At 39.2% G+C, this 18224-nt stretch overlaps 1 protein-coding gene across 1 annotated transcript; it reads right to left on the bottom strand.

Annotated features, from left to right (window-relative positions):
• Positions 1–792: 792 nt before the first annotated feature.
• On the bottom strand, positions 793–2382 carry LOC114660603 (jerky protein homolog-like). The gene has a single exon (XM_028813428.1). It carries the CDS (start codon positions 2380–2382, stop codon positions 793–795), a length of 1590 nt encoding a protein of 529 aa, XP_028669261.1.
• Between the last annotated feature and the right edge of the window lie 15842 nt (positions 2383–18224).

Here is an 18224-nt window from a genome sequence, read left to right on the forward strand (position 1 = left end):
GTACCCGTATTTATCAAGTGTCTTAAAATTACTCCTAGGAATTGCACTAAAAGTCTAACTAGGCATGACTAGAAAGTAAAGCACGAGAAGTAGTTATGAAGTGTCTTTTGTTACTCCCAGCAAGGAGTAAGAGTTCACATTTGAGAATAAATGAAGTCACAATTTTACTGCATTCTGATCCAGAAAACAGCATTCATGTTGATATGTTTTCTGATACTAATGCTAAGGCTTCACTATAAAAACAATAGCTTATAATAATAATGTTCAAAGTAGTAGTAAGAGAAGAATAAGAAGAAGGAGGAAAACATATTACACTAAGCTGCACATAATTGTTGCTACAACGCAGCAACCTCAAGAATCTATACTAATAAAAGGCAAAGCCCTCACTGACTCACTCACTCATCACTAATTCTCCAACTTCCCGTGTAGGTGGAAGGCTGAAATTTGGCAGGCTCGTTCCTTACAGCTTACTTACAAAAGTTAGGCAGGTTTCATTTCGAAATTCAAAGCGTAACGGTCATAACTGGAACGTCTTTTTTGTTCATATACAGTAGAGTCCCGCTAATCCAAACCCCGCTAATCCGAAAATCCGCCTAATCCGAACAGGACTAGGGAAAAAAAAGTAAAGAAAACAAGTTTTTTCAAGTTATGTCGTACGTTTAATGTACATTTAAGAAACTTGTAATTTTTCAATTTCGCTGTCTAACTAAAAATCCAAAATACAGCCTTACTTAAAATTGAAACAAGTTCGAATTTACTCACATATGTAGAATCCATGTAAAAAGCAAACCATTATCTAAGAGATAAAGTCAGTGATCTCCTTCTGACGCAACGAACTAAAACGGCTTGAAGAAGCAATGTTTCGCCAACGCCGCATAAACGCCGCATAAACATAACATCTGTTGGGGTTGCATCGGCATGTTGCTCAACGTAGCACAAAGCGAGATCAAGGGCACTGGCTGCGGCAGTGTGTGGAACAACATCAGTCGGCGCGTCCCCTTCCTCCTCACTGTCGTCTGCGTCGAGATCAGCTGACGTTCCCTGCACAGCTGCCACAATGTCCTCATCTGTGTATTCTTCATGGCCACAGTCGTCAACGGCCGTCCACTCTTCCACGCACTCTTCTTCTGCATTTTCACAACCTGGCATTCTTTTCACCAATTGAAGAAGTTCGCAATTTTCTTTTGTCGGGGGGAAAACTGTTTGGACAAACTCTAGCTCAGGCCAGAGATTTTTCCAAGACTTCTGTAAGGATTCCTTGCATGTGTTTTCCCAAGCTTCAGCAACCCAGTAAATAACATCTTTGATGTTCATTTTCATGAGTTTATCCAAAATTGTTAGCTCTTCATTATCTTCAAGTAGGCTACGAAGAAGCATTTTTCTATAATTCTGTTTCAAAGCCTGCAAAACCCCTTGGTCCATTGGCTGCAAAATTGATGTGACATTTGGTGGGAGAAAAATAGCCTTGATATCATCGCAAACAAGTTGCATTTCTTCTGGATGTGACGGAGCATTGTCTATAAGTAACAAAGCACGAGGAGGCAATCCATTTTCTTTGTTAAACGCCTTTACTTTTGGCACAAATTGCTTGTCAAACCATTCTTTGAACAAGGCACGATCCATCCAAGCTTTCTTTTGATTTTTGTAAAAAACAGGGAGAGAGTTCATGTTCATGTTCTTAAAACAGCGTGGTTTTGCCGATTTGCCGATAACCATTAGTGGAAGCTTATTTGTGGCAGAAGCATTGCTGCAGGCCAACACAGTTAGGCGCTGTTTATCCATTTTAAACCCTGGTGCAGATCGTTCCTCTTGTGATGCAAGACTTTTGGTAGGCAATGCTTTAAAGTTAAGTCCTGTCTCATCTGCGTTGTAAACTTGCTGGGGCGAGTAGGAAGAAATGATGCATTTGAACTCCTCAAGGTATTCAACAGCTGCTTCGTTGTCCGCTGACAATTTCTCCCCAGTTATTGTAAGCTGCCTGATTCCATGTCTTTTCTTCCATCGGTCTAAGAAACCACAACTAGCCGTAAATGATACGTCACCGTCCATGAGCTTGCTCAATTGAAGCGCCTTTTCTTGAATTAGAGGGCCAGTGATAGGGATTCCTTTCTGTCTTTCTTGTGTAAACCATAAGAAAAGTGCTTCGTCCAATTTTTCGTAAGAAGACACTGTCGTCTTGCTACGTTTTTCAATCGTTTTTTCACTTGTGGTAGTGCAAAACTGCTCAATTTTACCTCTGTTCTTTTTCCAATCGGAAATTGTTGCTTTCCCGACACCAAATTCCTTCGATAACTGAGTGGCACTTTCACCTTTGTGAAGTCTTTTCAACACTTCCAGTTTTTCTTTTAATGTACACGACTTATGTTTACGTTTGCTTGCCATGATGATTAACAGCAGGGACAAGCACAGAATGTAAAGAAACCACACTACACACCACTCACAAGGACTCAAAAAACACAGGGCAAGTGCGCGCACACGAACAATAACATTGCACAAAACACATCACTCAGCAGTAGCAGGTGGCACACTGACTCAGTGACTCATAGTTTGGGAACGGAAATCAAGAGGAATGCGTAGTTCTAGGCGGGGGTCTAGGTCACTGCCCTTCCGCTACTACTCACGTACCGCCCGTCATATCGATTTTACCTCTGATCACAGTCACACTACAGTGCAGTTTAAATTGCAGTGTACTAGAATACGTAATTTCTTACCTTTAATTCTTGACACATCAGACGCTTAATACGCCTCATAAAGTCAATATATGGCATTATATGACAAAACTCTGCCTAATCCGAATTTTCGCTAATCCGAACAGGGTTCGGTCCCAATTAGTTCGGATTAGCGGGACTCTACTGTACTGTAATGGAGTGCAGGTCGATGGCCGTGGGAGGCGGAGTCGCGTATCGCGTCATCACGCCTCCTACGTAATCACATGAACTGAAAACAAGGAACAGCCACAAAGAGCGCTGAAGAAAACATTCATTACACAATTGAGAAACAGCGGAGAAGCTGTGTAAAGACAGCTTCACAAAAAAACAGATCCTTAACAAATTGTTATTGGTATATTTTCCCTCAGTTTAAAAAGGTTTTCTTTTCTTCTTAATAAAAATTTAAAAGCAGAACTTCGCCGCTGCAAAGCGCGCCTGACTTTATTGAAAAGAAACTAAACTTGCAGTGCCGCTATTCAATGACACTTGCCTAACGCCTGACTTTATTGAAAACAAACTAAACTTGCAGCGCTGCTATTCAATCACGCGCCGCTATTCAATGACACTTGCCTAACGCCTGACTTTATTGAAAAGAAACTAAACTTGCAGTGCCGCTATTCAATTACACTTGCCTAACGCCTGACTTTATTGAAAAGAAACTAAACTTGCAGCGCCGCCGCTATTCAATGACACTTGCCTAACGCCTGACTTTATTGAAAAGAAACTAAACTTGCAGCGCCACCGCTATTCAATGACACTTGCCTAACGCCTGACTTTATTGAAAAGAAACTAAACTTGCAGTGCCACTATTCAATGACACTTGCCTAACGCCTGACTTTATTGAAAAGAAACTAAACTTGCAGTGCCACTATTCAATGACACTTGCCTAACGCCTGACTTTATTGAAAAGAAACTAAACTTGCAGTGCCGCTATTCAATGATGCGCTGCTATTCAATGACACTTGCCTAATGCCTGACTTTATTGAAAAGAAACTAAACTTGTAGCTCCGCTATTCAATCACGCGCCGCTATTCAATGATACTTGACTATCGCCTGACTTTATTGAAAAGAAACTAAACTTGCAGTGCCGCTATTCAATGACACTTGCCTAACGCATGACTTTATTGAAAAGAAACTATATATGTATGATTATATATATATATATATATATATATATATATATATATGTAGATATGTATATATATATGTAGATATGTAAATATGTATATGTATATATATGTGTCTGTATGTGTATATATATCTATAATAATAAAAGGCAAAGCCCTCACTGACTGACTCACTCACTGACTGACTGACTCATCACTAATTCTCCAACTTCCCGTGTAGGTGGAAGGCTGAAATTTGGCAGGCTCATTCCTTACAGCTTACTTACAAAAGTTAGGCAGGTTTCATTTCGAAATTCAAAGTGTAATGGTCATAACTGGAACATATTTTTTGTCCATACACTGTAATGGAGGAGGCGGAGTCACGTATCGCGTCATCACGCCTCCTACGTAATCACGTGAACTAAAAACAAGGAAGAGATTTACAGCACGAGTCACACGCGGGAACGAAGGTAAATGACGTTAATTTTTGACTGTCTTTTAATACTGTGTAAGCATACATATTAACACATGTGCAATTAAACGTGTGCATTTACGGGGTGATTTCTCAGGCTTAAAAGCTCACCTTTTATCAAACGCGGGAACAAAGGTAACTGACGTTGTTCACTGTCTTTTAATACTGTGTAACCATACATATTAACACATGTGCAATTAAACGTGTGCATTTACGGGGTGATTTCTCAGGCTTAAAAGCTCGCCTTTTACTAAAAAAGGTAAATGCAAAACTATTTTCAATCAGTTTATTGAAACGCTCCCGTTAAGGATTGCAATAACATATTCGCGAGATAAAAGAACGAAGTAGGGGGAAATGGAGGAACAGCCGGAAACAGCGAAGAGCAAAAAATTAATTAAACAATTGAGAACGGAGCGAGTGAAGCATACAAGCATGTTCATAAGGGAAACAAAGCACGGTGTAAAACGTAAGTTTAAATTAAGTTTATAGAAACGCTCCCGCTGCGGATTGCAATAACATATTCGCGAGATAAAAGTTTAATGAGAAGACACGAGGTATAAACGAACCACACGCCGTGGCGCAACGTTAAGGGCAACAGTTTCAACCATTCTATGATCTGCTTCTCGCAACTGAAAGACGGCACATGGCGGATGTTAGCTGACTTGCTGACCGCAATGTTAGGGGCTTCAACTATGGCGCTGACGCCACATCTCAGTGCCAACACTTTGCAGACTCTACTTAAAAGACACGCCCTCCTCACTGGACAGTTAAAAAGACCAATCAAACTAACGATGACATCAAGTATTACCCAATCAAAAGTAGGAAAGGAGGCATCTTCATAAAATGCGTGTGGGATGATTTGCATGACACGCTGCTTTAAAAAAAAAATGATAAAAAAAATACGGGATAAATCCCGTCCAGTATTGATTCAAAACGGGACGCGCAATTTCATTCTCAAACGCGGCACGATTCCGTATTTTAAAGGACGGGTGGCAACCCTACAGTGCCAGGTAACCACCCATACAATCAGATTGTGATTCAGACTAGGAATGCAATGAATGTAATTACCCCGATCTACATACAAGGCGAAAGTCTTGCAACATTCAAAGATGATGGTTTGGGATAATTAGTACTTATTAAGTACACCATGGCACATAAAAGAGCTTATGAAGCCTTGAACCGAAAAAAGCAAGATCTCAGAGATCGTAAAAAAAAGAAAGGAGGTAATGTCGTTTTACTCGCTGTAGATTTTAGTCAAACATTACCAGTTATTCCACGAGGGAGACCAGCAGATGAACTCAACGCGTGTTTAAAATCCATGCTTCTCCCACGCTCGGTTATATGTCGCGTGTTCTCGGGTAGGTACACCAAAAAATGTATACATTTAAGCATGTAATGGGCAAACAAAAAATGAGGTATACCCGAAGGCACTGCAGTAGTACTCAATGTAACTTTACTTCTTAAATGTTAATGTTTTACTGTTTAATAATTTATACGCTTCTTATATATTGTTCAAATTCTTTTATCAAAATACCAGTGACAGCGCAATGCACGATAACATCGAGTGAATACACCATACGCATCTGCCCACGGCCGCCCTGGTGTGCGCAGATAGGAGTTGATTCTAAAATAAAATAAACATAAAAAGAGTAATACAATCATCACCCATAAAGCGGATAGCAGACGTGACGTGTTATATGTGTACCAGATTTCAAGTCAATAGGTGAAACGGTTTGCAAGCTACAGGTGATTTAAAATCCTGGACAGACCAACGAAAAGCCATGGTAGCAAATTATAGAAGAAGATTTTACTGTTTAATAATTTATATTTATATGAAATGTGCTTCTTATATATTACTTCATATTCTCATATGATAATGATGTTAATGTTGTTTATATTGATTTCTATGTTATTGTAAGTGCATCTATGTGTGTATATGTATGTATGTATGTATGTATGTGTATATATATATATATATATATATATATATATATAAAAAATATATATATAAAAAATATATGTGTATATGTATATATAATATATCTGTATATGTGTGTATATGTGTATATGTATATATATATGACAGCAACACTCATAACAATGACAACACAATTACATTGACAATCATCTTACGTTATTTTTAAAATGTTTCCTTTACTTTTTCATAACCTCTTTAACACACTACTTCTCCGCTGCGAAGCACGGGTATTTTGCTAGTATATATATATATATACAGTAATCCCTCCTCCATCGCGGGGGTTGCGTTCCAGAGGCACCCGCGAAATAAAATCCGCGAAGTAGAAACCATAAGTTTATATGGTTATTTTTACATTGTCATGCTTGGGTCACAGATTTGCGCAGAAACACGGGAGGTTGTAGAGAGACAGGAGCTTTATTCAAACACTGCAAACAAACATTTGTCTCTTTTTCAAAAGTTTAAACTGTGCTCCATGACAAGACAGAGATGACAGTTCCGTCTCACAATTAAAAGAATGCAAACATATCTTCCTCTTCAAAGGAGTGTGCGTCAGAGAGAGAGAGAGAGAGGAAAGCAAACAAATCAATAGGGCTGTTTGGCTTTTAAGTATGCGAAGCACCGCGGCACAAAGCTGTTGAAGGCGGCAGCTCACACCCCCTCCGTCAGGAGCAGAGAGAGAGAGAGAGAAGAGAGACAGAGAAAAACAAGCAGTCAAAAATCAATACGTGCCCTTCGAGCTTTTAAGTATGCGAAGCACCGTGCAGCATGTCGCTTCACGAAGCAGCTGCACAGAAGGTAGCAACGGGAAGATAATCTTTCAGCATTTTTAGACGAGCGTCCGTATCGTCTAGGTGTGCGAACAGCCCCCCTGCTCACACCCCCTACGTCAGGATCAGAGAAAGTCAGCGCACGAGAGAGAGAGAGAGAAGTAAGTTGGGTAGCTTCTCAGCCATCTGCCAATAGCGTCCCTTGTATGAAATCAACTGGGCAAACCAACTGAGGAAGCATGTACCAGAAATTAAAAGACCCATTGTCCGCAGAAATCCGCGAACCAGCAAAAAATCTGCGATATATATTTAAATATGCTTACATATAAAATCCGCAATGGAGTGAAGCCGCGAAAGGCGAAGCGCGATATAGCGAGGGATTACTGTATATATATGTGTGTATGTATGTGTGTATATATATATATGTATGTGTATGTATGAATGTGTATATGTATATATGTATATGTGTGTGTGTATGTATGTGTGTATATGTATGTGTATATATATGTTGATATGTGTATATATATATGTATATATATTTGGATGTGTATATGTATATATATATATATATATATGTATATATATGTACTGTATATGTAGATATGTGTATATGTAGATATGTATAAATATGTATATATGTATATGTATATATATGTTTACATAACCTTTTTAACACACTACTTCTCCGCTGCGAAGCACGGGTATTTTGCTAGTAATACTATAAGAAGCACTGAGATGGAAAGCCTGAGGCACACATGCCAAATGAAAATAAAGCCCAATAATGGACTGGTGTGTTTAACAGTGAATATTCCACAGCTGTACGTTGGAAGAATCACCTTCCTCCTGTTATGGCCACGGGGAATGACTCTTAAAATAGCAGTTACTGAAACTAGCCACATCTTTTTCATTGTTCCCAATCATCTTCTACAGTCGTGTGTCATACCTCTTTCTGTGATCCCCCTTATCTTCTGTGATGCTGGGTTTTTCTAATGCCCCAGGAGAATATACCTGCCTTCTTGAACCTTTCTGGGCTTGTAAGGTGTAACACGAATGTTCAGTTTGTGTAATGCAGAGCTCAGTGTACTGGTGTGAGATTTAATTGTCAGTTACTCATCCAATGCCACATATCTTCAGAGTAATATATTGGCTACTACAATACAGTTTGTATCCATGACCACTTGTGTGTTAATACTGTGATATCACTTGCGATTCACGTATATGTGCTCATCTACATCCATCTTTTTGTGCATGCCATCAATCACACAACAGCTTCAGGAAAACCAGCAATTTGCTTGCATGCAGGTTGGTTAAACATTACTTCATGTGTGGTGAGAATATGTATAAATCTGTGTATTACATCACACAATGTGAAGATACTAAAGTTAGGTCCAAAATTCAAGAAATGATTGGTTGTGACATACCCAAATCATTGTTGTTTCAAAACTGTATTGTACCCATCCATCCATCCATTATCCAACCCACTATATCCTAACACAGGGTCTCATGGGTCTGCTGGAGCCAATCCCAGCCAACACAGGGTGCAAGGCAGGAACAAATCCCGGGCAGGACGACAGCCCACCGCAGGGCACTCACATATACACACCAAGGACACACTAGGGACAATTTAGAATCACCAATGTAACTAACCCTCATGTCTTTGGACTGTGGGAGGAAACCGGAGCACACACAGAGAGGACCCGGGAAGCGAACCCAGGTCTCCTTATCGTGCCACCCCTGTATTGTACCTCTGGGCAAAAAATATAGCATTGCCAACACTTTGATTTGTTACGAATAATATGTCATCTCTGTCAAATGGCTATCTTTTTATGAGTTCTTTGTTGTTCATCATTTCCAAAACATTTATTCAGCCTTTTCTGGAATAAACAAGCTGATTTTAACCTGAATGCCATCTTCTGGTACCTCCTAGTAAGTTAGGACAGCTTATGAACTCTCCTAAATTCTGGTGGAGTTACAAGTATTTTCCTAAATTAGGAAAATTGATCAAATGTTTTTACTCCTACTCCTATTTAGATAGATAGATAGATAGATGGATAGATAGATAGATAGATAGATAGATAGATAGATAGATAGATAGATAGATAGATAGATAGATAGATAGATAGATAGATAGATAGATAGATAGATAGATACTTTATTAATCCCAAGGGGAAATTCACATACTCCAGCAGCAGCATACTGATACAAAAAAACAATATTAAATTAAAGAGTAATAAAAATGTAGGTAAAAACAGACAATAACGTTTACCCCCCCGGGTGGAATTGAAGAGTCACATAGTGTGGGGGAGGAACGATCTTCTCAGTCTGTCAGTGGAGCAGGACAGTGACAGCAGTCTCTAGCTGAAGCTGCTCTTCTGTCTGGAGATGACACTGTTTAGTGGATGCAGCGGATTCTCCATAATTGATAGGAGCCTGCTGAGCGCCCGTTGCTCTGCCACGGATGTCAAACTGTCCAGCTCCATGCCTACAATAGAGCCTGCCTTCCTCACCAGTTTATCCAGGCGTGAGGCGTCCCTCTTCTTTATGCTGTCTCCCCAGCACACCACTGCGTAGAAGAGGGCACTCGCCACAACCGTCTAATAGAACATCTGCAGCATCTTATTGCAGATGTTGAAGGACGCCAGTCTTCTAAGGAAGTATAGCCGGCTCTGTCCTCTCTTGCACAGAGAATCAGTATTGGCAGTCCAGTCCAATTTATCATCCAGCTTTTATCAATTTTTTATCAATTTTATCAATTTGCCTCACTTTGAGATTTTTCAGCCTATTAGGACCATTTTCCTACTCTTTTTTGCTATATTGTGTAATCAAGACGAAAGTTAAAGGTAAGGTGTTTAAGACAGTGTAAGACCAGTAATGATGTGTGGGGCTGAGAAATGAGCAGTAAAGGGAGTGCAGGAGAAAAATGTAGATGTGTCAGAAATGAAAATGTTGAGATGGGTGTGGGGAGGCACAAGAAAGGACAGAGTGAGAAATGAGACAATCAGAGGTATAACAAAAGTAGAAAAGACATCTGAGAAAGTACAGGAAAGTAATCTGAAGCGGTATGGACATGTGATAAGGAGAGACAATGAATATGTGGGGAAAAAAGAGAGATGGGAATGAAAGTACAGAGAAAGTGAGGGAGGCCAAAGAGGAAGTGGATGGATAAAGTAAAAGCAGATCTGCAGGAAAAGAGTTTGACTGAGGAGGAGGTGCAGGACCAAGCTGTTTGAAGAAGGTTGAGCAAAAATATCAACCCCACATAGAAGTGGAAAAAAGATGAAGAGGAACAAGAAGATGAAAAAGGACTGTTTTCCTACTCTGAGACACTTCATAAATACAGGCATAGGTCTGACTTCTTCTTTGTGCAGTTAGTACTTTCTCACAACATTCTTATAAGTCATTGATTTCTTTTTAAATTTAAACTGTTATCTAATGTATCTGATGCTTTATTATCTGTGTTTTTTCCTTTGTTTTTGTTACCTGTTTTTATATATTTGCTTCTGAGTTTATTGTTTCTGGTGAATTTAATTACTATTCTGTAATTTTCTTTCTTTCTTTTGTTTTTTTTTATGTTGCAATTGTCACTCCTCCCGTGTGCATTAATTCTGTTTAATTGTTTCTATTTATGACTGGATGTACTAGGATGTAGTATTAAACTTGACATCTGCTTTGTGCACATTGCTGCTACAATAGTTTCTAACTCTTAGTGATCCTAAGCTGGAAAAAGCAGTTTTGAAAATGTTTATATGTTTAGTGAATAGAGGGCAACAGACCCTGAGGAAGTAGACGTGTTTTACAGTACATACTGTTCAGAAAAGGAAGAAGCTTTGTTTGAATTTAGGTTTATGTCTGCAATTTTCTATTCCTCTTAAGCACTCTTCAAGGACAGAAGGTGGCCTGGCATCCTGATGGAACAGTCATTCAACTCAGCAACTTACTTATAGCCAAGGATAATATGACCATGGCATAAATCAACTATAATTCCTTAAAAGCTAGGCTAGACTTTATTCTGAAGTAAATTTAATTTCTATTTGACAAAGAAATACTGTGAGAACAAGGTCATTACACTGGAGTCTGCTTTAGTGATGGGCACCAAGCCAGCAGTCATTAAAATTCAGTTTATAAATCTTGCTGAGACTTTGAAAAGAAAGACATTTCATAGATTAATACATGGATGCTGAGATTAAGTCTCGAGAGTTGTTTGTTGAACTTTCGAAACCATGTTATGCAACTATGTTGAATGTAACTTTAACGTCTTTTTTCTTTTTCTATTCAGCATCATACAGCACATTGTACTTCATATATCAAAAACAGAAATCAAATTCTCAAAGGAAAAGCATGTGAGAATTGCATCAGTAATGTTAATGAACATATTTCAAAGAAATAAAAGCAATTAGCGGTGTCTTGTGATTATCTAATTTTTGAAGCATGGGATAAGGACAGCAACCTCATTTAGCTTTTGAATGCAGCGTGAAGAATTAGTTAAAAAAATAACATGGTTATAAATATTTCAGCTCTCTGGTGTGTCTGTGTGTTTTTTCGTCTTGTACAGAAGATATCTGTGTTCACTTAAGATGCTATAGAATCGGTCATATTCCACATGTTATTTTTTATTCTCAGCATTCATAAAAACATGTATAAATGGCAATGTCAGATTCTGCACAATTGTTTTTATTATAAATAGTAGCATGCTTTTTAAAAGTTGATGTCATTGTTATTTTATAAGGATCTTGACTCCACGATGAATTGCCAGCAGAGCAATGTTCCAGAACACTAGAGCTATGTACGGCTGACTAAAAAGTCAATTAGATGAATGGTCCACAGCAGGGGAAGCTATCAGCTAGTGGCATAATTACTGCTGCTAATGCTTTCAGCAATACAAGGTTGTATGGTGAAACATGGACTCATTTTTTATGCTAGGCAATACTTCACGACTACCTGTTAATTGTAAGTGTGACTTGCAGACTATAATTAATAAGGCAAGCACCTGTTCGGCTGTACTATACTGGGTTAGTGATAGGACATATCTTGCAAAGCTGCCATCCTCTAAAGGGCAAAGAAGATATGTATTGTTTGCAACTGACAATACTGAATGACAATAAGCAAATGTTCCAATTCTGTCTGGAAAACAAAACTGCTGCCAGACCTTGTGCTCAGTATAAGATTAATGGCAACACTTTGTCTGCTTTAAAAGTCACATTCCTCTTTTCCATTTTCCTCTATCCATTCTTTAAAACTCATACTGTTACAATTTTTTATATTACAGGTTTACAGAGCAAAAACAGCTTGTTTCTATGATTGAAAGTTTTTTTTTATTTTTTTACAACAGAATAAGGATAATTTAATAGTTTTATGCATAACAGTAACTGTGATATTAAAAATAATCTGCATGATACTCCTTACCTTTCCAGCTTGTCCACTCTATGTTTTCATTTGAGCTTCTGGAAGTATATTGACAAAGAATTTTTATGGCAGATATTATAGTGTGTGTTTTCTGTAGATCTCAAACAAGTTAATAAACAAATAAAAGCAAATAGGAACTCAAGGACTTGGAAATAATGTGCGCAGAAATGAGCACAGAGCATAGAGGGAACATACGTCTGTGCAAACAAAGACAAAAAATGGTGTGGCGAGCGGCTGGGGGCAGTACCCAGCCGGGACGCCTGGAAGGACCGAAGGAGGGATTACTGCCTCCTCTGGACCACGAGGGGGCGACCGCACTGGTGGCTATGCGGACCACGGGAAAGGAGCATGGAAGCTCAACCCTATAGAGGCCCGTGTTCACTGCCAGGCGCCCCAGCCCTCAGCACTTCTGCCACACCTGGAAGTAATGGGGGGACGAAGAAAAGGGACATCCGGAGTGCTTCCGGGTGCACAGCTGGCATTTCCGCCACACCAGGGAGTGCCGGCAGAAGCTCGTTGAGAGGCACCTGGAGCACATCCGGGTGAGGATAAAGGGGGCCGCCTCCCTCCATTTGATGGCTGGAGTTGGGTGGAAGAGGACGGTGCTCAGAGGAGAGGAGTGGAAGCGGTCAAGAAGAGAGAGAGGCATTGGAAAGGCCTGGACTGAAGGGTGATTGGTGCTGGGGCACTGGGTCGTGTGTGCGTATTTGTATATAGTAGAAAATGAATAAACGTGTGTTGGTGCTTGAACCTTCTGTGTCCGCTTGTCTGTGTCCGGATCAGTCTCCACAACAGGAAAGAAATTTTTAAAAATTAGGAGATTGGACATCATTTGAGAACAAAGGTCGGTCTTTGAGTTGCACTCTTATTTCAGTATTCAGCTAAAAGACAGAAAAGCCTTTTCCTGCCCATGTAACTATATGATATGGTCAAATAGTAGGAAATGCTGCAGATGAAAAGTGCCAAGACATTGAATATAAATTAGACAGTTGGAAGGATAAATGGATCCAAAATAAATGAGTCTGGCCAGATGGACTAGTAGTCCACAAAAATTTTATTTCCTTTTTCCCTGCTAACTGGATAATACATTCTCTTGAAAATGGATATAATGTTATAAAATGTTTCTTCACACAGAGAAACATAGGCACAGGGAATAATTAACAAGCATTGTGTTAAAGAGTATGGGACCTTCAAAACTTGACTTGATATTATTTTGGAGAAATTAGGTGGATAGGACTGGTGCGCTTTATTGGGATGAATGGCCTGTTCTTTACAAAATTGTTGTAATGTTCTAACTCTTATGTGCGTGACAGTGTGACATCTACACTATTCTGACTGGAATATGTACTGAATGTGTGAACAAAATAGACCACCCTGGCCTACTAGCGAAAGCTCAGCTTAAAAAACGAATCAGGGCAGAAATAGACTTCAGAGATTTAACTTGTAATTGGCGTGTGACAATGAGGATGTTAGCTTGGATAATTTGAAAGATAAGCAATAAACTGAACATGAGATTACAAATCAGTTTAAAACAATTTTATTATGAAGATCTGCTGGAAGTTCTGAACTTTTGACCTAAAAGCAGTTTTCCAGTCTTCCGAGAACCGTTCAAGATCTAAAACCTTTCAACTAAGGTGGTTTTTGTTTCAATATGTGCCTAAAAGATTTGAATTTCTGGACTAGGCAGTTTGTTCTCTCCAGATTTTCTCAACGATTGAAAGTGTTTTTTTGGTCAAGTAATATGCTTTGAAATAGTTAATAGATTATTTAATCCAAATGATGCTTTTTATATGATATTAAGTTTGAAGTTTACAATGCATGTTATTTAAAAAAAAATCAGAAATAAGCAACTATATTATCTGTGCAAAGAAAGGTATATTTTAATTCTATGTTATGGATTGTTAGACATGATAAGAAACTGTTCATTTTAAAAGATGTACTGTACCATTCTAGAGGGGAATGCCCAGGGAGGGACAGAAGTTATGAAGTAGAAGGATCTAGAAAGATTGGAGCAAATATTTGATATAAGCAAAAAAGAAAATAACAAAACATATGAAGATCATCTTGATGATAGTCTAGAACAGTGCTCCGCAACCTTTTCTCACCTACGACACACCAAAGTTCTTCCTAGAATTCCGCGGCACATCAAAAGCCAAAATATATAGCAGTGCCGTAGCTAGGGGGGGGGGGGGGCTTGGTCCGCTCCGAGCTCCAGCTATTTAGGGGCGTCCAAACTACGGTACTTTCCTTTTTTTTTTTGTTCCTTGAGGAGGCGCAAAAAAAAATTTCTTTCAGCGTTGGGGTGTCAAATTTTTCACCCCCCTGGACAACATGAACTCCAGCTATGCCACTGATATATAGATATTAATTTAATACACGAATTTTACAATAATTTTTCATTTTTTATTATATGTATACATTTATTATAAGTATACATACATAAAAAACTATACTATATTTACTTTTATGCAATCTTAATAATTATAACATAATGACTGATTAATGTGATACCTTAGCTTGTTTCAATGAACACAAAAGTTTTATATTCGGCTCAATATTTGACAGCGCAACCCGAAGTTCTTGGTCAAGATCTTTTAAGCATGACCGCTTATCATTTTTAATTAACACAAGAGTTGTTTGTCTTTTTTGGCGTAACTGGGATGGTTTGAATTTAGATGGCGATTTAGTTTACTGGGTGCCATTGCCTCGTTTGATAGCTGATCGCCGCAAATGATGCATTGTGGCTTTGCAGCCGTTTCGTCACCACACCACGAGAATCCATATCGAATGTAGTCTTCGTTGTACTTCCTTTTCACAATTTTGTTTTTTTTTTTTTGCAACACTTGTGCTGGGTTCTTCATCATCTGTACGTGAAGACGAATCTTTTCCACGTAAAAATGTATCCATATTTAAAGGGGTATAAAACTAAATATGAATCACACGAAGAACATTAACCGTACACAATTCAGCAACACAACTAATAGTAATGAATGATAACTACTGACGCAAGACAAGTGAATGCGACGTAGCACGACTAATACATCGGCTTGAATTGAATCTATGTGAGGGTACGGAGCGCTCTGCCTATCAAAGCGTACTACGGAGTTGTCTTGCGACTACGTAGGGCCTATGTCTTAGGCGACAGGCGATGGGATTTATTATTTCAGAGAAATGACACATAAAATTATGAAACCTTTAAAAGGCTATTTACGCGAATATTTTATTGCACGTATTCTCGTTATTGTGTTTCTAAGGAGGACCGTTGAAATATTATTTAGTTAGAAAATTGTCTTATTTGACCGCGTCACACCTGTATCGGCTCAAGGCACACCAGTGTGCCGTGGCACACCGGTTGCAGAGCACTGGTCTAGAACACTGGAACATTAGAACACTCTAGATGAGAACAGGCCATTCAGCCCAACAAAGCTCGCCAGTCCTATCCACTTATTTCTTCCGAAAAAACATCAAGTTGAGTTTTGAAACTCCCTAAAGTCTTACTGTCTACCACACTACTTGGTAGCTTATTTCAAGTGTCTATCATTCTTTGTGTAAAGAAAAACTTCCTAATGTTTGTGTGAAATTTACCCTTAACAAGTTGCCAACTGTGTCTCCGTGTTCTTGATGAACTCATTTTAAAATAACATTCTCGATCAACTGTACTATTGCCCTTCATAATTTTAAACACTTCAATCATGTCATCTCTTACTACTTTCAGAAGTAAAACAAGCTCAGTATGCAGTTAGTTATCGATTAAAAGAATATGCAAACATCATAGGGGAGCACAACGGGAGCGGGACCCCCAACAGGAGCAGAGGATGTCTGGGGGAGGAGAGAGAAACAAAGCAATCAGCCAAAAAGGACAGGTGCTGTTCAGGATTTTAAGTAAGTGTAGTGTCGCGTGAGAAGCATATCATGCGACAGAGCAGCCGCAGGTAAGCCCAGAAAGTAAGGGAGCAATGTGAAAGTAGTCTATCAGCGTTTTTTAAGAGGGGTTTTTTGAGGAGCGCCTGTGTCTTCTAGGGGTGCGTTCAGCCCCCCTGCTCACAAGGGGCTGGCAGTGGTCATGAGCTGGCCGCTCAATGAATGTACGGCACTGACTGATCAGCTCCTGCATGCTCGCAAATGGTACTGGGAAACGACTATAGCCGGTTGTGGTGGTTTAAGAGTTAAGAGGAACAAAACGGAAAACACAAGAACACTCAGCTGGGGATGCATCACGGTCAATCAGCAGCAAGGAGAAATGAATAACGCTGTAGCGGTCCGGTGCCGCTAAGATTCACACCGTCGAGAAGACGGCGATTTATTTATTTTTATGGTGAAGATTACAGGGACGCACCCAGCTTTGACCCGACCCGCACTAACTCACAAACAGAGACAAAAAAAAGGCAAACCGCAAATAAAGAATGTAATGAAAACAACTATACCACCCCTGTTCCCCTTACAGCGATTACACATTAAATACAACAAAGCATAAACAAAACACACACAGTAAATCATGAAAAACGGCAACGGATGAAATGTAATGATGAAAATAGATAGTCCAGAGATCCGCACGTTGAGTGGGAATGTAAAGATAGTCCTACCGCTAGTTCCTGAAATGATGAAGATGGGTGGAAAGGTTCAGGAGCGCTCCTTTCTTTGCAGGATGGCCATGAATCCACTTACAGTCCTCATGTACACAGGCAAACGGCAGACAATCCAGACGCATGAAACGATCCAGGACAAAACGAATAAGTACAGGTAACCCAACAGAAGGCAGACAGACAGAAACACAAATTACAAAAACTTTTTATTTGCTTTTGGTCACTGGCCCCCTTTTTAAAAGCCGCGCTGACATCCTTTGACCCCAATAGCCCCAGCACCCTCAGCAAAAGACCAATCAGAGCCACTGCAGGGACTGCTGGGAGTTGCAGTTTCAAATTCCATTGGCTACTTTCACCATCCCAAGCCGTGTTTTCCTCTACAGTTGCTTCCTGTTCTCTCTACATTACTGTATTGCCACGATAAAATCCATAAAAATTGAGGAGGATATTTGCGGTTTCTGCTAACAATTATTAGATACTGTAGGTTCTAAGGAAAAATTTGCAAATGACTGAGGCCGCGAACTCTGAACCGCGACTTCGCGGGTGTCTACTGTATTTAACACACCACAATTAAAGCAGAACTCATTCCAACAAGGGAGCTAGTGCCCCCTGCTGGATACACCTAGTAATTTTAGCAAAGTTGTTCAGAGTATTCTGGATAACAGTACTAAAAGCATTACAGACAGCAAAAAGAAGCAGTACCAAGGAAGGTAATTCCAAATGTCTACAACAACTGTCTTTTTGTTGTGGTTTATGCCAAAATCCCAACTATAAAGATTTAAATAAATAGCTGTCAATTAAGTGCCAGGTTCAAATGAATGAACACAATGTGTTCCTAAAATTTTGGAAATAAAAGGAAGATTTTAAATGGCAGAATGTAATATTTTCTGATGTTGGCTTCCTCAGACCTGAGGGACCAGAGAGCAGTGGTTGATCCAAAGCGAGAAAGAAAGTTTTTTTCACATATCTCTGTGATACTCACAAACACTTAACGTCTTAGGACCAACAAATATATGTCTCTTTTTGGAAAGGGTACATTGGTGGCTAAATGTAATTATTTAGTATCACCAAGTTTGAAAGACAGCAACCAAAAAATGAAATCTTAAGACAATTAGATAGATAGATAGATAGATAGATAGATAGATAGATAGATAGATAGATAGATAGATAGATAGATAGATAGATAGATAGATAGATAGATAGATTA

Source organism: Erpetoichthys calabaricus, chromosome 1, assembly GCF_900747795.2.
Source record: "Erpetoichthys calabaricus chromosome 1, fErpCal1.3, whole genome shotgun sequence".
Lineage (NCBI taxonomy): Eukaryota > Metazoa > Chordata > Cladistia > Polypteriformes > Polypteridae > Erpetoichthys > Erpetoichthys calabaricus.

Coding starts and splice junctions, on each gene's coding strand:
- LOC114660603 (XM_028813428.1), bottom strand. CDS start 2,382: ATGGCAAGCAAACGTAAACATAAGTCGTGTACATTAAAAGAAAAACTG.